This window comes from Echiichthys vipera (genome assembly GCF_963691815.1).
Source record: "Echiichthys vipera genome assembly, chromosome: 9".
NCBI lineage: Eukaryota > Metazoa > Chordata > Actinopteri > Perciformes > Trachinidae > Echiichthys > Echiichthys vipera.
In genome coordinates this window covers 10,388,184-10,414,066 of record NC_139834.1, presented here as the reverse complement: position 1 = coordinate 10,414,066, position 25,883 = coordinate 10,388,184, and the positions used below count along the sequence as shown (strand labels likewise).

At 39.9% G+C, this 25,883-nt stretch overlaps 2 protein-coding genes across 3 annotated transcripts; both read left to right on the top strand.

The window, feature by feature from the left end:
* Window positions 1-1,012: 1,012 nt before the first annotated feature.
* On the top strand, window positions 1,013-18,106 carry LOC310952013 (immunoglobulin-like and fibronectin type III domain-containing protein 1; the record flags this gene model as incomplete). Its single annotated transcript, XM_083920500.1, has 26 exons — window positions 1,013-1,079; window positions 1,183-1,242; window positions 2,738-2,860; window positions 3,075-3,214; window positions 3,394-3,493; window positions 3,688-3,730; window positions 3,852-4,023; window positions 4,867-5,050; window positions 5,273-5,545; window positions 5,669-6,118; window positions 6,903-7,025; window positions 7,568-7,948; window positions 8,275-8,391; window positions 8,663-8,787; window positions 9,550-9,691; window positions 9,827-10,120; window positions 10,777-11,073; window positions 13,476-13,655; window positions 13,784-13,912; window positions 14,157-14,465; window positions 15,235-15,320; window positions 15,426-15,618; window positions 15,706-16,002; window positions 16,084-16,410; window positions 17,342-17,418; window positions 17,888-18,106. 26 exons carry the CDS (start codon window positions 1,013-1,015, stop codon window positions 18,104-18,106), a joined length of 4,908 nt encoding a protein of 1,635 aa, XP_083776626.1.
* On the top strand, window positions 17,906-25,392 carry LOC310951216 (uncharacterized protein). Of its 2 annotated transcripts, none has more exons than XM_083919338.1 (5): window positions 17,906-18,488; window positions 19,963-20,447; window positions 20,724-20,790; window positions 21,770-22,442; window positions 22,544-25,392. In XM_083919338.1, coding segments are annotated over exons 1-5 (1,506 nt in total). In that variant the 5' UTR covers window positions 17,906-18,209; the 3' UTR covers window positions 22,546-25,392. The 2 variants fall into 2 exon arrangements, with proteins under 2 accessions (XP_083775464.1, XP_083775463.1); XM_083919337.1 differs by having other exon boundaries at window positions 19,960-20,447.
* The last annotated feature ends 491 nt before the right edge of the window (window positions 25,393-25,883 follow it).

Genomic DNA, 25,883 nt, shown 5'->3' with positions numbered 1-25,883 from the left:
TTCAAACGGCATCAGTGGAAAAGGCAACTAAACCTGAAAACATTCACTCCAACCACATGATGTACAGTATCTCCTTATAAAATTCATGAGAACTATGTGAGTTGGAGTTTTCCCAACTGAGCAGGTACTTCAAAAGCCAGTTGACTAAAGGTCTTCTCTCTCAGGCTTCAGTGATAAACTGAGGATGAAAAGAAAACATCCATGGATTAAAGTTGCCTGCTTGCTGCCCTTTACTGTGACCCTCTCAGTGCTACAGTTTATTCAGGCCTCTATGAGCTTTTCCACATTATGCCTGACTGGGATACTTCCAGTCTCTCTGCCAAATGTTAATTTCAGTCTCTCACTCAATTAGTTCTCTCTCTCTCTCTCTCTCTCTCTCTCTCTCTCTCTCTCTCTCTCTCTCTCTCTCTCTCTCTCTCTCTCTCTCTCTCTCTCTCTCTCTCTCTCTCTCTCTCTCCATCTATCAATAACATACACCTAAAAGTAAAGAGGCAAATTAATGCTTCCCCCTGGTTTGGACAATCAGCGACATTTCTGCCCATACAGGGAAATGCCTGCAGGACATAACCTGTAATTTCACAGAGGCAACTATTAATTAAAAGGTTATGTTAGACAAAGGGATGTTGATAATTAACTGTTAACCGACAATAAGAATTTTGACCGATCAATGCTATGAGTTAAAAAAAAATATTCAAAAGAAGGAAATACAACACATGGGATGGGACACATGCAACCTTATGTCCCTTTTTATTGGAGTAGCTTATCGGAGAGATAAAGCACCAGCCAATTAAATCCAGCAGCAACAAACTTAACAGGAAAAAAGAACATGCAATTTGCTAGTGCAGTAGCAAGGGCTACATAACACATGCCACTATATCTATGAGGACACGCGGAGGCCATCCTACACACGAGGTGTGCTGGGCAGATACACAGCTGACAACCTCGCAGGTGGATGCAGTGGAAACAGGCTCAGACATATGCTTTGTAGACAGACCACAATGCACGTAACATCATGGCAGCACGACCGGTACAAGTCCGCAGCTGTCTGCAGAATCCCAAAGTCCAAATTAGCACCCCTAGTTGGACAGTATATACAGTATATATCACTTCATGTCCTACAGCCATAACATAGCATTTACTCATGTACTTCTAACTGATCCAGTGTGATTTCTTCTCGCCCAGGTTTCTCCCTCGTTCATCAATACATTCAGCGTTTTAATGAGGTGTCTGGCAACAAGTCAGGTGAAGTAAAAGGGCTGGTTATTTTCTGGTAGACAAACATAGAACCTTTGTTGAGGTCTCCGTGCACTACTGCACTGCATTATTATAAATAATGGAATAAATATTGAATAATACATTAGGTATTATTGAGTACTGTGTCTGCTTGTGGCCTGTCCTGTCTTTGTGTTGATAACATGAAATATCTATTGACTACCTTGTCAAATCAGTCGCCCTCAGTTACACATTTGACAGGGTGGGGGTTTTCCTATTTCAGTCCTTGTCATAATAATCATTAAACCTTGGATTAATGTTGTTCTTCATTGACGCCTGTGTGATCCTCTATCTTTGCACATCGAAAGCCTGATAAGAAAATATTCAGCTGCAGAGCAGGTAGGCAGAGGATCACAGTGTGGATCTCATATACTGCTGTTTGAAATGCTTGAGTGAATTAATGTGCATTCATTAAACATTGTGGGCATTGTATGTATTGAATATGCCTGCAAGAGTTGAAACAATTAGTGTATCAATCACTTAGTGTGTCGTGAAAATAATAATCTACAACTATTGAAATGTTAATCCATTAATCGTTTCAAGTCATTTCTTAAATAAAGATGCACGCCGTACTTTAAGCTTCTCCTATTTAATTGTTTGCTGATTTTCTGTTTTCTATCACTGCAAGTGAAAAATCTTAGGGTTTTCATCTGGTTATAAATATTATAGACCAAGCCATTAATCAAGAAAATAACTGGCAGATTAAATGAGAATGAAAATAAATGTAATGAAATTAAACGCAGCCCGTATATGTACATCCATACATTAGCCTCTCTGTAAAAATGTTCAACATATATAATGATGAAACATTCTAAAATGTTTGTACATTTGTAGAAATGCAACATTAAATTATGTTTTAAATCATGTTTTTGGTGTCATGACAGAGCAACTTCTACCTCTTTACCTTTATTATGTCTTGAAATAATGAGCATAGAATTTCACAATTGATGGATAAAGCTACTAAGATGACAAACATCCACAGCAAGCGCGTGGGCTATTTAAAATATATAAGAGTGAAATGACCCAGAGGTTTATAACACGGCTATCCAAATTTGGGTAATTTAGGAATAATAGCTGACACCTAATACTATTAGTAATACTAAAGTAACTTTTAAGTTAACTCGCAAATAGAAGGAATATATTGGGCTGGTATGTACACATACAAGGTTGAAACTGACTGAGATATGTCTGCAGCACTTGCCATTTGTTTAGCTGTCAAAAAGCTAATGTTTCTGTCAAGACACACAAACAAAGCATCACTGGGAATACGTTTGACATACCTGACATCTGCTGGTAGAGAAAAAAGAAATCTGCTTAGTTCTGCCAGAGAAGAACTCCCAACTGAATATGTATTTCAAATCCTACTGTGCTTTTGTTTTGTTCTGTTTTCTTCTTAACTTCAGATTGAAAAGTACTATGCTCATAATTGACTGTTTATTTTTTTATTTTTGCTGGCTTCGTTTAGCTGTCATCCGGAGCAGATCCAAGACTCCTGGAGTAATGATCACGCAGTATGTAGTTGACATACCAGAAGGGAAAAGCACCCCAGATTTCCAGAGCAAACCTGTCCCACTTACTATCAAGGAAGGTGTGTTTCATTATAACAAAGAAGGCAATAAAACAACTGATACAGTAGGCAGTTGTGAAGTCATCAAAAAGAGGTGCATGACAATAAATGACTGATCCAAGAAACAAAGGGAGGTTGATTGGTTGGGTTTCATAACACTGTCTTCCTAATTATGAACACTGTCTGAAATCATAGATGTGAAAATAAAGATGCAGTATTTTCATATATCCTTTAGGGAAATTAGCTGTTTTCAAGGTTGTGGTCACAGGGGATCCAAAACCAGAGGTGTCATGGAGAAGAACTAAAGGGCCCATTTCAGACAAGGCCAAATTTCAGAATAAATGTGATGAATCAACTGGAGAGCATATATTAGAGGTGAGTTATTATTAATTATTTTCACATTCAACATTAAAAATTCTTATATGTATGATTTCTTATGAGTATTTACTGCTCATACTGAGTTTTTAAACATTACTGTATTAACAGTAAAACTGTATAAATGTGTCGATTTAATCTGTGCATTTAATAATTTTCCATGTCACATGTATTCCCAGATTATCAAGGTGTCTGGTGAAGAAACAGATACATACAAATGCTCAGCTGGGAACGAATATGGCAAGGCTGTCTGCACAGTAACATTAAATGTGATTGAGGGTAAGAATTCACAGTTAAGAAACCTTATTGTGAATATTGGTTTTATGTCAGGGACCCGATTAATCTGTAATTGGTATCGTAATTTATTTCAACACTTACCAGTGTGTAGTTCCCCCATTGTTGTATCTGACTTCAAATCTACAGTAAAGCTGTGAAAGGCATGAACAAATCTGAGTGGGTTTTTCTGCTTTCAGCTTCGAAAAATCCATCAGACTTGAGAAAATTGCTGCGGAGAAGGTAAGAAAAAAGACATCATGATATGAAATTATCTAATAAAATAATATCATGTGTGTGTATTTTATCATTGTTTTTTGTCTGGTCATAAATATATTTTAACATTTTTTCGTAATACCTTTAGTAAAGTAGAGGAAAAAGAAGGGGAAGCTGATGAAAGATTCTGGGAAGCGATGCTGAACGCTGACAGGAAAGACTACGAGCGCATCTGTACCGAGTTTGGTGTTGCAGACTTACATTTGATTCTCAAGAAACTGGAAGAGAAAAAGAAGGAGAGGGCGCAAAATAAGTGTAAGGTATGAAAACGGTCATCTCTTAAAGGAGATGCATCATCTCCGGGTAAATCACCAGTACAGCTTGGTCTACAGGTGGTCTTAACAAGTTATGACGGATTTGACATTTCATGTTTATGTAGAATATTCACTAAAGTTAGCTTATTATTTTGTGTTGTGATCACTTAATAGTTCAAATGCAGTAATCAGACCAACAGCGCTGCATTTGAAATATTTACTTGTATTGTCCATTGTTACTGCTCATGCATCTCAATAATTCCAACTGTCTCTGACTCCTATCCCAATCAGCTGTTTCCATCTCTTGCGAGTATTAAAAAAAAAGTTATATTTATCTTTTTTTAAGATGACATCGGCTTCATTAGAGTGGGAGACTTATCTTAAACATGCACAGTGAGACTGCTTTAGCTCTCTTTCGCTGTTGAGTTATTTGTAAAACTATTACATCAACTGTGTAACCACTCAATATTTAATAAAGTATACCTATAATAGTTTCCATGACATGTACGCTGCGTCTGCCATCAATAGTGCAATGTGCCAAATTGTATGGAAAGACTTCACATGCAGATTGACAATTATACACAAATGTCTGAAATGTAAATTTAGTGCTCGCTATAGAGTAAATTATTGAGTGCCTATCATTTAAGGAGTAATAATGTAAGTGGACAAGGATCATTGTGTATGTCTCAAACGTATTTTGCACTTATAAAGTGCAAAGTTCACATCAGTAACTGAATGTAAACATTTTTCATTTTAATATGTACAATATACAAGAAAGTAAAAAGATCTTGTCCTTAGTTGCAATACGAAAGTTCGATTTGGTGTGTAACCTCTCTGTGTACCTGGTAGGGTGGTGCAATTCCATATGATGAAGACGCCATAGAGAAACACAGCCTTAAAGGTGCTGGGAGGACGAAGGACCAGGTGCAAAAGGACACAGGGCTCAAACAGGTGGATGAATCTGTCAACCTCCTTGACACAGGGCTGAATTTGGAGGATGAAGAGGCCACCCTCCTCTCTACAGAGTTTAAACGTAGGTTCAAAAAAAGGAACAGTGTTTTGGGTAGAAAGTTCGGAAAAATGTGTCTTTCATGTGTATCCATCAAGTCTGTTTTAGCACTTCCTTTAAGGTCCATTTCATAATGGGGGTTTAATGTTTTTTTAACCATTACTGTCCTGTTTACTGTAGTTGCTTTGTGTAGCAAAATGAATTGATGGCTGGGTTCACTGACGGAATTGTGTTGCTTTTTTACAGTTTCCAATGTGGACTTTGTTATCAAAATCCAGGAGCTTAAAGCTCAAGAAAGAGAGGACGCCCTCTTTGCCTGTGTTCTGACTCACCCACTACCCAGGATCACATGGATGGGCAAGGGTAGGGCCTTAGAGGATGGAAAGAAATACAGCATAACCGTGTCAGACCACAAACTGATCCACCGGCTGCTGATTAAGGACTGCAACCAGCAGGACAAAGGCATCTACTCAGCTGTGGCTGGCATTACGTCCTGCAGTGCCTGGCTGGTTGTTCAAGGTAACACCTTAGAGCCTAATGCACCAATAACCAACAATGTGTGCTTAAGTAGTCCTACTTGCTGCCATAATTAGTAATGATTTGTGTGTGTGTTCATGTTTGTTGCATTTTATATCCTCTAAGCTGAGAGTGACCCTGCATCTGCTGGACTGAAGAACGCTCGTAAAACTACCTTGGCTGGTGGAGCACAGATTGACCTTGAGAAGGTGGCCAGGGAGCAACAAATAAAAATCCAAGAGGAGATGGAGAAGATTTTAGCAGCCATAAAAGCAAAACAAGGAGAAGGACAACTGAAAGAAGTAAAGGCAGTACCTACAAGTGGAAGTGATAGTGAAATAAGTGCAGTCACTGGACCGGGTAAAAACAATGCAGCAGCAAAGGACAAGCCTAATGCTGCAAAAAACAGTGCCCTGTCTGAGCCGGCAGGGAGCAAAGGGTCAAGAAAAGATGGCACAGAGACTAAATTAGATGATTCAGGGTGTGAAACAAAAGCTGGAGAGCAACTGATAGTAGATGACCCCCAGAACAAGAAACATACAAGAGCTGGTCAAGCGGCTTTTCACAAGGTAACAGGTAAAGTCGATCTATGCCTAACAATGCATTTTCATCGTCTGCTGCAGTGAGTGTCAGTGGTGGTTAAAATTTGTGTTAATGATCAAAACGTGTGGACTGCTATCCTACTTGTTATTTCAAAAGCGGACGCGTCCGGATTTATTTAAAACATAACAGATGTCAAATATTTTAGTGCTTGGATTAAGTGTGACATACCAAGAAGAGCCCTTTTATCTCATGCTCAAATTATAAGAATTGTATGAATCTTGATGATAAATGACCAGCTGTTTATCACTCAATTTAGCATCTTATTGCTGTAGGCTTACTTTCATGTTCGCCAATGATTAGAAGAAGATTGATTTGTTGTTCCTCTCATGGCTAGTTGTGATGCCTTTAAAATTTCTAATACATTCTTTTTAAATTATAGCTGTAAATTTACATTACAGACCAGGTAATGTAAACATGACTTTATTATTAGCCGAAATGGTGTCAACAAGAGAGGTTCCAACAACAAACCTGATCAAGAAGGCTAAAACTCAACTATTTTATTACCACTGACTTACTACAGATGCAAATGAAGAAGAATATTCTGAAGAGAATGAGGACTTCACTGGATCTACCAATAATTCAAGATACATAAAACATGGTCAAGAGACATATGAAGAATATGGTAAGAATGTGGCTGTAAAGCTCTTGTTACCCATATTACATAAATGGGCCATTTCTTTGTAATTGAAAACACTTATTGAAATATTTTTTTGCTCAGTTAACATGCACATAAAGATTATGTGTTGTGTCTGTGCAGAGTCCAGGGAGTTCAACCAGATTCAAACGTATGCCACAAGTCAAAATGAAGTGGCTGAATCCACTGGGTCTGTCAGACGCTCCAAGCGCATAAGGAAGGTCCAACAGAAACAACGTGCATCTGGTAGGAAACACAGGGAAGATGTTGACTACATGGAGGATATATACAACAGTTAGCACATCAAGATATATTATTACACAGTAAAGTAATGTCCATGTCCATTTCTGTGTAATGCACAATGGTGGCAATAATGGGATTTCCTAGTTTTCTTTAGTCTGCTTTTTCAACATAAATCACTTGTTTGATTAAGGAGCTTCCATTGTCTGTGAGTCCTCTTTAGTAGAATCTAAGGAGAGTATAGGCTATGTTACAGACTCAAACAAAATAAATGATCTAAAAGTTCTTAAAGCATTAAAAGTGTACAAGACTGTGAGTGAGCATCTGGTATATTGCTATGAACAAGTAGGTCTAATGTAGTTTTAAATCTAAGTAAAGATTCACCTAACTGGTTGAGATATTGTGCTTAGTGTTAACGACGAACTTGTGAAGTAGCATTATGATATGTAACCAACTGGCAAAGCTGCGCATAATGCAGGTAAGCACAGAGTTTCTGTCTTTGGTTGGGTGGGAACTCAGAGAGATGTCTCTCCTTGTTCTCGATCAAGATCCAAATGGACAAGCAAGTGGCGATGGAGAAAGTGACGATGCAGAGAGTGGCGATGTAGTGAGTGGCGGTGCAGCGAGTGGCGATGCAGCGAGTGGCGATGCAGTGAGCTGCGATGCAGTGAGCTGCGATGCAGGGATTGGAGTTGCAGCGATTGGCGATGCAGCGACTGGCGATGCAGCGATTGGCGATGCAGCGATTGGCGATGCAGTGAGTGGCGAAGCAGCGAGTGGCGATGCAGCGAGTGGCGATGCAGCGAGTGGTGATGGAGAAAGTGGCGATGCAGCAAGTGACAGTAGTGATGAGAATGAAGAATCCACCGGCCAAGTCAAGCGTTCACGTTGTTCGAAGCGAAGCCGGAAAAAGCCGAAAGCAGTCAGTGGTAAGAGAAGTGGTGCATACTGCAAGGAGATGTAGTATGAGTTAATGGCTACAAAACAACACCCCTAGCAGTTAATATTTTCCGCAATGTGTTCTTTAATGGAGTGGAAGACCAGGTATAGTGACTCATAAAGATGTACTGTATATTTGTTATCAACTAGGATTTCAGATATGTATGTGGAAAGTGCTTGGTAAGTGATTTAATTTCAGTTTAATTAGCCCAACATACTGTATAACTCGTTATTGTAAACATCATATGTGCCACTTCTCAGACTGTATAATTTTCAATCAAGTGTTCAGGATTGAATATTTTGATCTTTGAAAAAGATGAAAGTACATCTCCTGAAGACTACAATGAGAGTGACGAGACTGCAGATGCAACTGGCACTGCCACACATTCACACCGTAAAAGACGAGGCCAACTGATAAAAGATGAGGTGATTGGTAAGTAACCTAAAAGTGTCATGACTGAAACACATGGTGCTTCAGCTGCATGTTATATAACTTCACACGGTTATAATTCATTTTATGAACTAAAAGCTTTGTAAAAGATAATCATTTATAACCATAACCTACAGCCCCATAACTGAATATCAAAATGATGTACATTAAATAAAAATGGTAAGTTTTGAAAATATTGTAGCCCATGTAAGAAAAAAATAAAAACAAGAATTATGAATAATTTTCCCTAACTATTCACCGTTGTGTGCATTAGGTCTGGGTGTTCATTTCATCTGTGGTTTGTCTGATGTCGACGCCATCATCAATGAGACTGCTGAGTTAACATGCAAGCTCAGCAGTGAAGATTGTGAGGGAGCTTGGTTCAGAGACGGCAAAAAGGTAAGTCGTAAAGGTCAGCCTCAACATTTCTTTGGGTACTGTGTTGGTGTTCATCAAAGAGCACATTTATAGTCTATTTTTGAATGATAATGATCGTCATTAGACCAGATTGTAACTGGACTTCTTATATCAAAAATAGTGATGAACAGTTACTGTGTGGTTGCTAAAATGCTCAGAGCAAAACACAATCTCATATCTTTGGTTCAATTCTTTTCACTTTTTTTGTATCAGGGGAAATATCTGTGACGCCTACATGCGTTACCATGGTTACAAACTGATCTTGTAGGCAAAAGAGTGCTTACAGATTGGGAGATCACTTTCTGATGAGCGAGACCCTTCTCTTCAGGGTGTCTCAGTCCAGTTGTTTAGTCTGCAACACAGTTCAAAGGCCAGTTTCACACCAGCGCAAACAAAAACACATTAGGAGGTTTTTTTTAACTGAACCAAACTGGTTGGGTATGAGATGGCACTACAATCCCTGTCATCCCCTTCCCCGTCATGTTTCCTGCTTATCTCTCTATTGTGCTCTCAGTAATAGAAAATGCAAATACCGCCAACAATAATTTTTTAAAATGATAATTACCAAAGGATTCATGAGTGATGTGTGATGTACCTCAAACATTTGGCAGCTGTTTAGAGACTTAGAGGGACATGACAGAGCTGGACTCGAAGCCCTTTCGGCCATGTAGTGTTGCTGATTTTAATAACTGATCAACAGTTTTTGCTCGATTTGTTTATTTTCATCTGTCTGCCCCCTATCAGATATCCCCAGATGACAATTTCAATGTCACTAAAGATGGTGCATTCCATAAATTAGTCATAATCAGGTGCGAGGAAGAGCACTCTGGAAAGTACCGCTTTGAGGCAGAAGGTCGTAAAACAGAGGCGATGATCAATGTCAAAGGTTTGAGAATCTGTCATGATAACAAAAATCATTTTTTTAGTTATGCAGTAACTGTAAGAGATAAAAAAAAAAAAAAAGATCAGATCACAGCTAAATACCACCGAAATGATAACTGTAAGTGGCCCTTTTTTGCAGATCCCCCAAGGTTTGACCCTGAAGACCTCAGTACATTCACTAAGCCTATGATAGTGAAAGTGGGGCATAACGCCATCTTCAAACTACATTTTGTTGGCCATGAACCCATAAAGATTAAGTGGTACAAAGAAGGAGAAGAGCTCCTAGAAGACAACAATACAAGAATAGAGAAATCTGCAAGTCACAGCCGCTTGCTCATGACCAGGTGCCAGAGGAAGGACACTGGAGAGATCAAGATAAAGCTCAAGAACGAACACGGCTTCATTGAGGCAATTTCACAGTTAATTGTACTTGGTGAGTCAATGAAGGACAATGCCGAAATTCAATACAGGAAATCTCTTATAATCCACAGAATGTTCTCTTATGCTTTACATTTAACGTAACAAAAATGTCAGACCAATTCAAAAGGAAACCATTAACTCAACATCTACTTCAGGACAACTCTAAAAGATTTGATCTGTGCAGCAAACTGTGTAGTAAGAAGTACTTTGCTATTGTAAAATGTTAAAAACAGCAAAAAGCAGGGTTGTTAAATGCGTCATAGCTCATCTACATAATGATACAAATCAAAGAGTTTTTTCTCCATCAGGTGAAAAGGGGGAAACATTTCACTGAGCCCATCTGTGCTTGGACAGATGTAGGTACTCTTTTTTTCCAACTGCAGTTCTCAAACTACTGTACTACTGACTGACAACACAACACAACATAAACGATTCAAGATTGTCTTTGCTCTGCTTGAAGCAGAATCCCAGTTGGTGATAATGTGACAGGTTAAAGATGTGTTTTGGTTATACATTTCAGTGACTGACAAGTTATTGTGTTCAAATTTCTACTAAATCTGTCATCGCTGCCAGCATAACAGCTGTCAAATTTTACCCTGACTATCTCTCAATGAAAATGCTGTTTCCGTAGTACAGCTTAAATGCTGTAACACTTTTTTGATGTTTCAGACAAACCCACTCCCCCCCTGGGTCCCGCAGAGGTAACAGAGAGCTCAGCTGCATGTATTGAATTCAGGTGGAGGCCTCCAAAAGATGATGGTGGCTCGCCAGTGATTAACTACATAATGGAGCGACAGCAAGTGGGACGAAACACGTGGAAGAGAATTGGGGAAATCCCAGGTGTGTCCAGCTACCACGATACAGACGTAGAACATGGCCGAAAATATTGTTACCGTATCCGGGCAGTGACTGCAGAGGGTACAAGTGAAGTGATGGAGACTGATGATATGCAAGCCGGCACACTAGGTGAGTCAAACTGGTGGGCTGCTTGTTTGATATCTGTCAACTCAGCTTGATCACTAATCTATAATCCTAAAGACAGGGATGTAATTGATGATAAACTGCACCTACAGTACTGAGCTTCCACTTTTTAATATCAGTTAAATATAAATTATATAGTTGATTATTTAATTACAAGAATTTATCTTATACCCATTCTTCTCTTGGCATTTTTCAAAAAATTGAAATTTCACCCACAATACCAAACTGATGATGATTAATTCTGACCGTGACAATTCATGGTAAAAGAATAAGCATACACTAAAGTCACATTCATTGTCTAAAAATCATAGCAAAGCCCGCAACCTTTGAGCTAAATAAAATAAGACAATGTCAAGTCACCGACTGTATGTTCACTAAGTTTTAGATATAGATAGAAACTCTTACACATGTAAGCCTTGTGATGGCACAACAGCCAACAAATAAAAAGTCAGCAGAAAAGAAACAAGGTCACAACAAGCACAGGGTGCCAGGACCGACACACCACAAGCAAAACAACATAACACGAGCATAATGCAAAAAAAAAAAAAAAAAAAAATAATGACGTTCACTTACTAATTAAGGGTAGTGCTTGGGAAAAAAACAGTCATGATGTGTCAAGTCAAGTCAAGTCTCCACAGAAAGGTTGAGTGATCCTTGACAAGTCTGAATTTAGTCCAGTCCACAATCACAATCCACTTGTTGCCCACAAGTTTGTTCATAAGAAAACTCTATTGGTGCTGTGCCACACAACCAGTCTTTGATCTCATATTAGCATCTCTGCAGACCAACAAACAGACGTTGGGTCACCCCTTCTCAAAAACATTTTCTCTTAGAAATCAGGTGAAACTTCTTTATTTTGTCTCTACATTATTGGATTAGTTAACTATTCGTGAAAACTGAGCTAAAGAAATCAATTGAAAAAAAGTCACACCAACTGATGGAGTCTTTAGCATTGATGTAGTACACTCCTGTGGTAAACACTGCTAATGGCAGTTTCCTATGCGCTCTCTATCAACCCAATGTGCGTATTAGTAGCCTATATGGAATAGCATACTAACGTTACCAAATATCACCACGCTCATATCTTACATTTAAGTTGCATTCTAACATTTGCTTACACCTGGCTTATGTTTGTTTTTGTAGTTATTGACGTTAACCCATTCAATAAGTCAGAGAGAATTGGGTAGTAAAAACCGTGTTGGAATTCACCAGTTTTTGGCTGTCATATATACAAATATATATATTAAATTGGTAACTAAGGAACCAAAGCTAGCTACAGAGCCAACGGACGTTAGCTAAGCAATCTTTTTTTTTTTTTATTGAACCAAACTTTTAAAAAGCTCCTCGAGTCGTTTGACAACACTTACCACTGTTTTTGAACACGTTTCTCAGCAGGGACGCAAAACTCTAAGCAAAAACGCAAAACACCTACAGACGGTTATGTTAATCTGAAAACGTCTTTTATCCATCTGCTGATCAAAACTAAAGACTTATTCTCACTCATTTACCAAACTGGGACTCCTAGTGGCTCTTAAACCTGACCCCCATTGAGACTGCAATCCCACGTTGGTAGGCTACCATGGGTTGTCGCTCAAGAGAAGTGGCTTTATGCCAATTAACAGTGCGTGCAGAAGGGAAACAACATCAGCAGAGAAAGATGCACATGCTCTAACATCTCTGAATCCAAATTGAAAAGGAAGTGTTGACATTTCACTTGTCATAGTAGGGAAGGAACAGGTTTTATTAATAGTTATAATAACATCAGTGATGGCTCCATTCTGTTCAATTGTCCCTGTTAGCCATAGTTATAAGCCATGACAGTTTGACAGTAAGGAAATGGAGATAGCCATCAGTAATTCAATTATTGTGTTTTTCCGACCATGACATGTCAAAATGTGTTCTGAGAAAAAGCCCTTTTTGATCATCAGTTTATTCAGTGTCATACTGCCCCCTGCTGTGCTCTACTACTCACTATGTTTGCTACTGGCCTGTACCCTATTATGCACCAGGTAGCACATAACTTGTGCAGTAAGGCTGTAAATGACTATATTGCTTTTTTTCTATGATCAACAGCCCAAAACCTCTTCATATATATATATATATATATATATATATATATATATATATAGCAAAAGTGTGATGTAAATAATACTGAGAATAATAAAAGCATTTATCCTTAATGTAAATCAACACAAAAAAACAACAGATCTCTCATGCCAAAGCAGTTTGCTTCATTTGTAACATGCGTTAAAGTGAATTTTCAAATGGTAGAATGCTATTGGTAGATTAGTGTTCATCAATACTGCATTGTACGTGAACTAAGAAGAGTCTGAAACTACAGTTAAATCTCTCTGACAACAACCTTTATTTGTTTCTGCATGCTTCAGCTTTTCCTGGTCCTCCAGCTCCTCCAAAGATGGTCAGCGCCTTCGACGACTGCATCACCATTTCGTGGGCTTCACCAAGTAACACAGGAGGCTCCCGTATCCTGGGCTATATTCTGGAGAAACGCAAGAAGGGGAGTAATCTCTGGGCCGTTGCCAATGCCATGGATGGACTAATAAAAGGTCTGCAGTTTTATTTGGCTCTATTTCAGTCTGATGGCATTGAAGATCATAACACTGACATTTTGTTGTTGTCGCCGTTGTTGTTGTTTTCTTTGTTGTCATTGTCGTTGTTGTGAAATTGCTTCCAGAGAAGAAATATGCAGTGAAAGATGTTGTGGTAGGTCTGGAATATGAATTCAGAGTCACTGCCATAAACCTCTCAGGAGTTGGTGAATACAGTAACCCCTCAGAGTTTGTATTTGCAAGGGATCCAAAGAGTAAGTGTTGCAGCTGTTTTCCATGCTAAACATAGTATGTTCATATATCCTTTCATATTCATGTTCTTAATGTTTAGAATCATGTGATTTTAAAAGGATTTTCCTAAAGAAATGTATAACATTTAATTTTTATCAAAACAATGTTTTAAATTCAGTACGAATTATAATAATTAATCTGATTTCATCTGATAAAATCTAAGTAATTGTTTGCAATTATGACTTTTTTATATTGTGTGTACCACAGAACCTCCTGGTAAAGTTATAGGCCTGAAGGTGACAGAAACATCTTACACCCACTTGGTCCTGACTTGGACCAAACCTGAGGATAAACCAGGGATACAGGATGAAGCAAAGGGATATTTTGTTGAGATTCGGCCTGCAGAGTGCATTGAATGGTCTCGCTGTAATACCACTCTTATCATAACAACTTCCTTCAGTGCGAAAGGCCTGAAGTCCATGAGCATGTACTGGGTGAGGGTGATTGCGACTAACGATGGAGGAGAGAGTGCTCCCGAGGAACTGGCCAACTATGTCCTTGCAATGCCTTCACCTGGTATGTTAACTCTTGTTAGAAACTGAATGTGCTGCAGCTATGAATTGACATTTTGAAGCAACTTTAAAGTTCCCATATTGTAAAAAGTGAAATGTCTTTGTCTCCTTTGATTATAAAGCAGGTTGAGGTGCTATATACTGTACTGTAAATACTGTGAAGAAACGCTAAATCCACAGATAACTTCACACAGCCCGTATTCAGAAACTGTGTCTTTAAACGAGCCGTCACAACTTCTGTACGGTTGTGATGTCACTATATCTAGCTAGAAAGGGCCTTTACAGTGCCGTCACTGTCATTCCCAAGATGCAATGACAGTGCAGAGACATAGATAGTGCAGATGCAAAAGACCCGGGAATGCTGACCAATCAAAGCAGACTGGGCTTTTTCGGGAGAGAGGCTTATAGAGACAGCTGCTAGAAGAAAGTGTTTCATATAGAGGGTGAATACAGATATATTCAGTCAGACATGAGAAAAAAAACGTTTGTTTTTTTTACATTAAAGTATGTAAACATGTTCTAGTAGATACCCAAATACAAATATGAACCTTAAACCGAGCATCATATGGGACCTTTAAGAGGCAAAGTTTGGCATTTTTTTAAATCTGTTTCTTTAAAACCCTGTATATCTCTAATTACTATTCATATTTTCTTAATGCTCCTCTACATGATCATGTTGGATGAAATGTTCAAGGTGCTGGATGACAGACTTAAAAACTATGTTTGCAATGTTAAATATTGTCCAAAACACATACTTTTGCTCGTTATTCTAGTGAGGCCAAAGTTTACAAAACACAAGATGAAGAGCTTCATGGTGGTGAGGGCAGGGAACTCTGTCAGGATCACAGTAAACTTTGTGGTGAGTTTTATACTTTAGCTTTGTTATTGGTAACATCCTGAAAATAAACAGCTGTTCTCAGGGCTTAAATACTCAAGAAAGATATTACTAATGTTCTGTTTACAGGCCTCCCCACGGCCACATATTATGTGGCTTAAGGACAATGGGCCAGTGACAAAGCGAGTTACCGTCAGTAACTCTGATGGCTTATCCCAGCTGCTGATCCCTTCGTCTGAACGCCCTGATTCTGGCATCTACTCCATTTTGGTGAAAAATCTTGCAGGACAGGAAACATTCAGCACAGAGGTCAGGGTCACAGGTAAAACTAGCATTACGATTTTATTTTGCTGCATCAATGTCAAAGACGTGTTAAAGGATGGGACAGTAAAATTGATCGTGGTTGCAGATGATCCAAAGCCTCCGGGGATGGTAGAACTAGAGGAAAATGTGCCCGGCACAGTGACAGTGATCTGGGAGCCTTCTCCTGATGAGAAGCATGATGACCGCCTCCACTACGCAGTGTCCAAACTGGACTCTACCAAATGCACATGGACCCCAGTGGCTGACAGACTCTTCAATAACAAATTCACTGTCTGCAATATAATGCACGGGCGGGAATATCATTTCAGGGTGTATGCCAAAAACGACATGGGCATATCTGCACCATCAGAGTCACCAACCTGTGGGACGGAGAAGAAGAAAGGTGTGTTTGTGCATGTCAAATAACCTCTGACAGTCACTTCTTTAGGGAAAACCTAATCTCACTTTTTCTCATTTCTTGTAGAAAAATTTGTGGTGAACGTACTGACCGGAAAGGATTGTGATTTGCGATGTGCTCCAAACTTCATTGTACCTTTGAAGCTACACACTGCACCCAAAGGCTATGAGTGCTATATGAGCTGTGCAGTGACGGGAAATCCCAAACCTCGTATCACGTGGTATCGAAATCACATAAGCCTGAACACTAATACCAACTATTACATCTCAAACACCTGTGGAGTTTGCTCCATGTTAATTCTCCACGTAGGCCCCAAAGACATGGGGGAGTATACCATCACTGCAGAGAACGCCCTCGGTCGGGCTGAGTGCTCCACCGTCCTCAGTGTCAAAGGTGAGAGAAACACTCCTGTACTTTAAAGAATAGTTGGAATAAAAAATAAAAATAAACACTTAATGATGCTAAATCAATTCATCTCTCTTTCACACAGAGTGAAGACACTACAGGCACCATGATATGTGCAATATCTATTTTAATGATTTAATCTAATACACAATGTTTGAGTTGAAGTGGTTGTTCTGCTTGGATATAATGCACCATTTAAACTAATAAAAGAATGGAATATTGTATTAATTTGACTGTTAATAAAAATACAGTTATTTCTCAAATAAAATATATCGTTGGGTGTTTTTGAAACTTATCTTACAGTGTTTCATGGTTCAAGTCAGATAATCAATGCAGAGGATGCCGATGGTTGTGGTTTGACCTAATCTTTTTCCAGCTGATTGTTGTTATCAAGGCACAGCATCTTGTCAAACTATGTTCATCTTACAGTAGATACACTAATAATAATGTAGTTGTTTTCTATTGCTCATGCCCTTCCTCAGTCTTGAATGGTACAGTGGCTAACCCTGTCAACCCAAAGCAGGAAGAGTTGTGGTGATATCCCTGGGCCTCTGTGGGTTTAAATTGCCCGTTTAGGTGTGAATGTGACTGGCTGTCTGTCTACATTTTTTAAGGTTGATTTTAAGGTTATTAGTTTTAAGTGTCTTAATGGCCTTGGGCCTTCTTATCTGTCTAACCTGCTTTTACCGTATCTCTCGGTGAGGATGGCCCCCTTAGGATGGTGTTTCCTCACTAGGTCTATCAGTGCTCAGCCATACAGCCATACATCATTTTATCTTGTGGGGGGTACGTGTTGGTGTGGTGTGTGTGTGTGTGTGTGTGTGTGTGTGTGTGTGTGTGTGTGTGTGTGTGTGTGTGATGGAACCACATCAACTGAAGTTGAGTGAGGCTTATTTGGTGAACTTTCTTTATGGAACAGTCCACAACCCTGCAAAGGACAATGGAGGATGTTTGCACAAAACAAACACCAAAAAACAGAATGCACAAGTGGAACAGGTATGACAGGAAATAGAAAGCCAGATCCCTTCCCTCAGATTAACAATAAATGTGACTTGCTAAATTAAATAGAAACAAAATAAATGGAAATGCAGCACCAGACAATAATCTCAAAAAGAGTTAGAAGGACAAATGTATTCAAATGATTAACAGATTCAGACTGAGTGTGAGAAAGCAGCAAAGACCAAGAATAGGCTATTTCAGATGACCTTTATTAGAAAATGTGCCCTTTCCATATCATGTGTATGTCATTGAATGTGTCTCATAGCCACGTTTTCAAAAGGAAGAAACAATCAGGTTAACTGATTAATAAGATTTTTCTTACTGCCCACCAACTTTATGTGGCCTACAACTGAAGAGTGTTGTTGCAGGCAGGCACACGCACACGCACACACCCACACGCGGGGCTCTGAGCACAGCTGCAGTAAAAAATAGCGCAGAGTAACCGTACGTGTAGTTCTTCCATTAGACGACAGCAGCAGCACATGGTGACGGAGCCACTCCCGGTGGCAGCCCAGCCCCCCATGCTCTTCCTGAATGGACGATCACGCCTCCCTGCTTCATCTGCTGTTCTACCTCAGTAGCTCTTCATCAAGAACTCTCGCTGCAGCCTCTCCTCTCGGTACTTTACCGTGCGCTGATTGAATCCAGCTCCATTTGTGCGGCGCCGCTCAAAGGAGCCTTCTGAAGCAGATCAGCACTCACACTTCGGTCCAGTGTTGTTGACCCACCGGGCTCCTTGAGTATCACCTTTCTGCCTGGCTAGAACATTGTGTTCCTTCGTTGGGAAAATGACTGCAAAGCATCGGAGAGGAAAGGGCAACCACAAGCACGAAGATAACTTTTTCAAAAATGAAATTGTGGACTCGGAAGTTCGCGATGGGGTGAATAATTACGCACTCCATTTGGTTTTATTTCTGCTGGTTGTAGTCGCCGGGGCCACTGGCGCGTGGTTCTGTTTCCAGCAGCACCAAACTTTAACCTCCTTAACAGACAATCTCATGGGCATGCAGATGAAAATAGTGAAACTACAGTCCTCCCACGAAGAAATGCGACGGTCAAGTAATGAGGTAAGGCATTAATAAATGGATAAGTAGCTTTCTCCTGGGACTATGATGATCACCTGAGTTTTGCGGCCATTACTGGCACTAGACGCGTCTTGGCCTATATCTTTTATGAAAACGCATGTTCTTCATGTTCTTCTAATTTGCACAAACTGACAAGCCATGAGAAAAAGGCCTCGGCACACTCTCACATTGAGAGTTGCCACTTACAAGTAAGGAAAGTTAAGACCTGCAGGCCTCTATCAGATTTCAAAATGCCAACAGCCTCACTGGAGTGAGTACAAAACGCTGCTATTTCTAACATCCTCCACACAGCTGCTTAAGTATGTAATGGGGGGTACTGACCTATTGCTCCTGCAGGAACTTCATCACTGACTCAAATACAAATGGAAAATATCTGCATGACACCAGTCAAGAACATACACCCTGAGCTGTGTGTAGGATGCTGCCAAAATAACAACAAATTAGTGTGCCAGGGCTAAATTTAGGCAGTCATTTTGATACTTAACACCAGTTCAGAGGCAGTTTACAGGTCATCAGAAAGACTGTAAGAGAACAGACAGCGCTGATTGTTTCTGTATTTCTGAAATTACCTAATATTTCTAAATATTATGTAGGACTCCATAGTACCAGTCTTAATACTTGAAGAAATGGCTATATTCCCATATTTCTATGTATCTGCATGAATAAACTGACCCTGGTATGTTGCTGCAAACAGGTCCATAGCTGCCTTGAGTCCTGTTTCATTCTATTTTCATTCTACCTGTGGCATTCTGAGTATTCAAACTATGTCTGATTTGCTGCAGGCAGTTACAGGGAAATGAGCATGATCTTTTAAAGCACCAAATCCTATTCAGTCCACCCACTCAATGAAGTAAAAACTAGGTATGAGAACAGCTCTGCTAGCTCGATCTTGTTACAGATGTAATTTCCTGTACCAGCAGTTAATTGTTATGTGTTTGTCATTGCAGTTGCAAAGGTTAACCAACCCACTCCTGGTTTGCTTACTGTTTTGAGTTTGGCTCCTAATGAACATACTTAACTGAGGAAATTATCTTCTCAGATAGTCATTCTAGAGATTTCCTTTCTTGGAGCATATGATTGATTGACAAGACTTATTATTCAATGAAGTTATGAACCGATTTTTACCATCACAATGATAAAAAAAAAAGAAAGCATGTTTCTGTAGCCAATGCCAGCAGTATCATGGGGTTTAGGGCTGAGTGATAAAGGCTTGGTTATTTCAGAAATGCTTTATTCATTGCGCTTATATGGTAGGATAAATGTAGTTTTGTTGAGTTAATTAACAAAGACTATATCATTGGACAGTGACATACTGTTTATCTTGTAATTTTCATTGTTTTGGAGTCCACTTGTACACTACTTAAGAACTATCAAAGCACGAGCTCAGTGAGAATGAAAGTCACTCTAAGTGGCCGGTGTGCTTGACTCGTATCTCCTGTATGTCTCTTTGCAGCAGCATGTTTCAGAAAACCTGGAGACCCGCCTGAATGCCCTGGAGGATTCTTATGCTCTGGCCCAGAAACAGGTGGGCATGGCCTTGGCTACAGCTGAACAACTCAAGACGTCTGACCTCCCCGCTCAGGTGCTGTCCCTCCACACGGAGATGAAAGTCCGCCTGGCTGAGATGCAGCAGGCCACGGTGTCTCTGGAGCAGCTGAGCCAGCTGCAGACCATGCTGAAGGGGAAGAGTGAGGAGTTTGAGGATGTCAGGATTCAGGTGGAGGGCCTGACCACACAGAGTGCTGAGCTATCACAGAAGGTCCAGGTCTTGACGGGGAGCATGGGAGAAGCGAAATCAAAGCAGGAGGAGGGAGTCGGACAGATTGCCATGCTGAGTGCCAGCATGGATGGGCAGGCCGCCGAGATGCTCAGACTGAAGGAGCAGCTGGACACGTACCAGGCTCAGCTTGAGGCCAGCACACTAGAGATGGCTACTGTCAGGTAGGTTGTGGAAAAAGCAGCAGCTTTTAAAGCTGTGGAGAAAATAGCTCACCTCCTCTCATCCATAACGTTATGTTGACTTTGTCAAAGCCCTTTTGGCTGCCAGTGTCTCTGTGTTACTTTAGACCAGTGTCGGTAGGCCTCATATTCACATTGAAAGATTACCCTGATCTGTATAAACATTTCTATTGTAGTGATGATATTTGGAGCCGGATGGTTTGCATAAAATGTCCTTTGTGTGTAAAATGAATGCTCTTTTTACTTGCTGTCTTTCAGAGAGTTGCTTGAGAAAGAACAGTCCCAGCGGCTCCAGCAGGCCAGTGTGGAGGAGCATCTCAATACGGTACGTCAGAGTCTGCAGGATCAGAACCTAGCAGCCCATATTGTGCTCTCTGAACTCAGGGTTCAGCTGGACAACATTCAGAAAAAAGGTTATCCAGGAAACCAGCGACACACCAGCCAATAACGGACATATCTGTACATATCATTTGTTCTTTTAACAGCGGGTTGTGTCCATGTGCTGTTCTGATGGTCTTCCAGTTTCCCTTATTGAATAACGAATACAGACTACTGCCTCACTTATCGACTAGGCACAGAACGTATATGCTAGTTGGCCATCAGCTGTATTCTTTGTAGTGTATTCAAGAAGCACTTCTTGGCCAAGACGCAGGCGACGTAACAGTCAGCCTTCTTCGCCACTAGTACTTTTGAAGTTAGCTTGGTGCATCCCTGCCATTAGACAACTTAAAAATTCACCAATTTTCCGTCTTTTTTTTTTTATGTAGCTAGCAAGCTATGCAGTAAGATGATGTCAACATTCTAAATCCTACTCATAAACTGCTTGGTCGATTAATTCTCCAACCAGCTGAAATATCCGTCAACACCAAATGTACTTGCTGAAATGTAGTTGCTGAACAAATCGAGATGTGTGTAGTGAAGACTAAATCAAATTTCTCTTAATATGAAATAAATAACTGATAGGTCACAGATGTTTAAGACTTAGTAGATCTTAATAAAAAAGAGCTATGATGGCAGAACATGTGTGCATTAGCATACATACGGTCAGCACACATGGTCTCTTTACTATTTCTGTCTGTGTGCCCAAAGGGAACCATAATGAGTTTCATCTCATTAAGTTGAAGGAGCTAATTGGCTGGTGTCTCTGATGGATTCACATCTACACTTACATTCATATAGTATAGAGTCTTGTATTCTTGTCATTTTTCTCTCAACCCATTTACCAAGACACATGATGTCGCTATAGCAAATGATTTTCTGTCCAGACTGTGGTTCACTATGAACTAATGTATAGTTTCTTGTAGTTAGGGGGACAAATGGAGGAAGAGGCAGCTCCCACAGCTGAAGAAGAGGCAGCTCCCACAGCTGAAGAAGAGGCAGCTCCCACAGCTGAAGAAGAGGCAGCTCCCACAGCTGAGGAAGAGGCAGCTCCCACAGCTGAAGAAGAGGCAGCTCCCACAGCTGAAGAAGAGGCAGCTCCCACAGCTGAAGAAGAGGCAGCTCCCACAGCTGAAGAAGAGGCAGCTCCTGCAGATCTAGAACAAGAGGCATCCAACCCAGAAGAAGAAGAAGAAGAAGCAGAGGCAGAAGGAGTAGGAGAGGCAAGTGCACAGCAAGAAGTTCCTGTTGAGCAGAAAGACTCTGTAACAGATGAAACTGCTCCTGCAGAAGAGGTTGAGGACGTAAAGGAAGATCATATAGAGAAAGAAGAGTCAGTGGCCTTATCAGAAAAGACAGCAGAAGGAGTACCAAGTGAGGAAGAGCCTGAGGAGGAGAACCAGGAAGCAGATGCAGAGGAGAGCCACACAGCGGAGGAGGAGGAGCCAGTAGAGGAGATGGTGTCTGAAGGAGGGGGACTGGGAGGGGATCAAGAGTTAGGAGAGGAAGAACAGCAGGATGCAGCAGCTGAAGAGGTGGCAGAGGAGACAGATGAAGGAGAGGAGACAACAGAAAATTATGCTTTACCAGAGGATGAATGTAAGTAAGAATACATTGAGAAAACTTCTTAGTTTTCCATTTAAAAATGTCCTTTGTCACTGTATTGGATATCCCTCCTAATATTTTCTTATGTTTTACAGAGTGCTTGTCACCAGAAAGGGATTCTTTTTCACACCGGATATATCCACAGAGAAGAATGGGAATGTTCTAAGTCTAAAGTCACAGTCAACAATCTTACAGATACTGCAGGAAAGCACTATTGATTGCATTTATTTAGGTGCAGTACTCATTAAGTGGTTGTTCTTTGAAAGGCGGACCTTATCAGGCATTCACACCAAAAGCGATGAAGGCAACGAAAGCATCAAGCTTCCATTTAAAATCAATGTTAATGACGCGATGATACGCCATGTCATTTCTGGCGACGCGATGATCAAAATTGATACAGATCAAGCAACACGATAATCCCGTTCCGGGCAATTTAATAGTCTCCATCACTCCCGGTGTGAATGCACAGTTAGTCTGAAATCAGTTGAAGCTGACCTGTACCAAAATATGACACGGCTGGTAAAGTTACAATCTTGAAGATCTGTTTTGTTCTCTTTGACGGCACTTGTGGCGATAAGCCAAAATTGCAGGTGTGTTTTTGGATCTCACTTCACTTGTTTTAAAAGTTTCATCATCTCTAGTCATCGCTCTTTTCTGTCTTCGTTCAGCTACATTAACCATTTACCAGGAAATAAATAGTTCGCCACTTCACACACAAGTGAGTCTGTGGCGTGTGTGCCACCTGTCGACTCAGGCGGGCCAACCACGGCCGTCGTCTGGAAAACTCACTCATGCTGCCTTCACGTGCTATGGAAAAGATGATCAGTGCGTTGTGCTCAAGTGCCTTTGTTGGAGTAGTTAAATGAAAACATGGCCGACCCACATATCCTGATCTGTTACTTTGGGGAAAAACATTTTAAACTGCCTAATTCATCAGCTACAGCAAAAAGAGGATTTATCAAAACACAAACGGTAAATAATATACTGTATTTTTTATAGATCATGAATAGTAGATATTTTTAAAGGACAAAAGAGATGGCTAATATTTCAGTTTTAGCTACATAAGCTTGGTCTACCCTTCTCTGAAACACATAATCTTCCCTACCAGCTCAAAAACAGTGTTGCTGTAATAAAGCAGACTCTTGCGTTGCGCTCCGCCATGTTGACAAGGTCAAAAGTTATCTCATCTCGGCAACTCAGGTATTAATATTCTATTAGTTTCCCGGTGGAAATTACCACGAGGGAGTATTCATGTGCAATTTTCACATCAGATTTGGGTATTTACCAATTATCCATAGGAAGTGAAGGCTCCATAACTGCGCCGCTTGTGATTTATTTTTTTTCCCATGAGTGTTGCCACAGACACTTGGTTCATAATACTGCAAATGCGAGGGCTTTCATCAGTGGGTCATACAGGAAGCTCAGTCACCAATGTCTTACATTGTGACTGCCATTTGTTTGAATGAAAATCTTCAAGATTATTACTTTGAATTAGAAATCTTAACCTTCCAATAACAACCTCAAAAGCCTTAATCCATAAAAGTGACTGTCTTTCTTCAGAACATTTTCCACAACTTGCACTTTTTCTTGTAAAGGTTAGGTTCTGTACCAAACTGGAAACGTTAAAAGCCAATGCCTAAACTGTTTCAATGCACTTAAAGCCATATGTAATGCCTGTCATGGTGACATTAAAATGTCTTTTTGTCACTGCCTGAAATGTATCATGAGATAGTTTTAAAAGGAAAAAGCGGTTTAAGTTATCCCAGTTGTTTACACAGTCAACCCGCTCAACTAAATGGCGTGCAAAAAAAAAAAAGAATGTGCTGATTCCTGAATGTTTTTAAAGTATAGGACAAACTGTAGCTGTTTTTTTTTTTTTTACTTTTGAAAATTAACCGATTACAATTCCACTCAGACCTACACACCTGTAGTATTAAGATCCGGATACTACCAAGAACTGTTTCAGTTTCATCACTCTATTGTTTTAATACTTTTTATTCAAAACTACACGATAAGTTCAGACTTTGCATTATTTAGTAATGTTGTGGGTCTTTAACAAATGACAGCAGATATTCTATGCATAATTGTCAATACTAATGTTTTGACTTTGAAAAAGAGCCTATTGAAGCTCCTCAGGGACAAACTGCTCTCCAGATGGATGGAAAACTCGCTGTGTGGAACAGCACCTTAACATTTGGTTAAAATGCACACTAAGGCTAAGGATTTTTACCGACAAATTAGACCAAAATTGATCACATCTTTAATTACAAAACCTATCTTTAACTAAACTGTTGAAACCAGACGTCTTGATTACAGGTGATCTGAAGTTTTTAACTTTGCATTTGAACATGGAGATATGTGACAGGATATCATAAAACTAGAGACAAACAATGAAATAGAGACTTTTTAGCTAAAGGTTGTGCAAAAGGAGAGTTTCCCTGCGGGACAATGACCCTAAATATGGACTGAAACTAAGCCAGGACTGGACTGTGAAATCTTGAGGAGCAAAGAGTGCCGTTGGTTCCACGCTCATTAGATCTCAACTCCGATGAACCTGCCTGGGAAGCAAGTAAAGGACAAAACATACGGTTACAACCCAAGATTGGTTCTCCAATATGCTCTAAAGACAACTGGAATAATGTGAATTCTAAAATAATGCAGGAAAAATGTACAAGCTGTGATTAGGGCAAATATGTATCAAATGTATTGTTATAAAAATTACCTCTTTGGAAACAAATGTTTGTGTAGTGATGCTTCACAAATAAGTTTCTGCGGTGATTCAACAGAGTTCTTGGTAGTATAGTAAGACTTGAGCACCACTGTACACTTTACTGAGACTTTTCACTTTTACATAATGCACTGTTTGCGAATACGTTGGTTACTGTCAGTATGACACTCACATTGTCATGTTTTTTAAAATAAACCCTGACTTTTGTATACTTGATGCTGTGCTCTTGTTCTTGAGTCATACACTATTCATATTAATCATAAATGGTTCTTGGAGCTGGGTGCAAGTATTGCATGTGTAGACAAAGCCTGACATAGCTTAACCCTAAGGGCTAAAGAGCTGTGTCGCTATCCAAAACCTAATTAAAACACATCAGTGAGCCATATGTTTGCACTGGTTGACATGTTCCTTCATTATGATGAAAATGCTCACTACAGCAAATGCACTATTGACTTCTGTTTACAGTCCTCAGGTGTTTTATTACATGTGCATCTCTTAAGTTGAAGCATAAGCATTGTAATATACATTTAGCTACAAATCTTAATGAATATTAAATGGAATGTCTTAAGGGTCACTCCTTTGTAATTTAAATGTTCACTGATGTGCAACCTAAGATACACGCTTACATTTTTTTGTCTGTGTGACTTTTGAATGTGTTTGCTGCATGTTCATAGACTTGGTTGCATTAAACATCAGCAGACAGAAAG

What these genes read in the sequence shown, in the direction of transcription:
- LOC310951216 (XM_083919337.1), top strand. Translation starts at nt 18,210, where the DNA reads ATGACTGCAAAGCATCGGAGAGGAAAGGGCAACCACAAGCACGAAGAT. An exon ending in TGCGACGGTCAAGTAATGAG is followed by an intron (nt 18,489 to 19,959) that starts GTAAGGCATTAA and finishes GTCTCTTTGCAG; the next exon opens with CAGCATGTTTCAGAAAACCT. An exon ending in CTAGAGATGGCTACTGTCAG is followed by an intron (nt 20,448 to 20,723) that starts GTAGGTTGTGGA and finishes GCTGTCTTTCAG; the next exon opens with AGAGTTGCTTGAGAAAGAAC.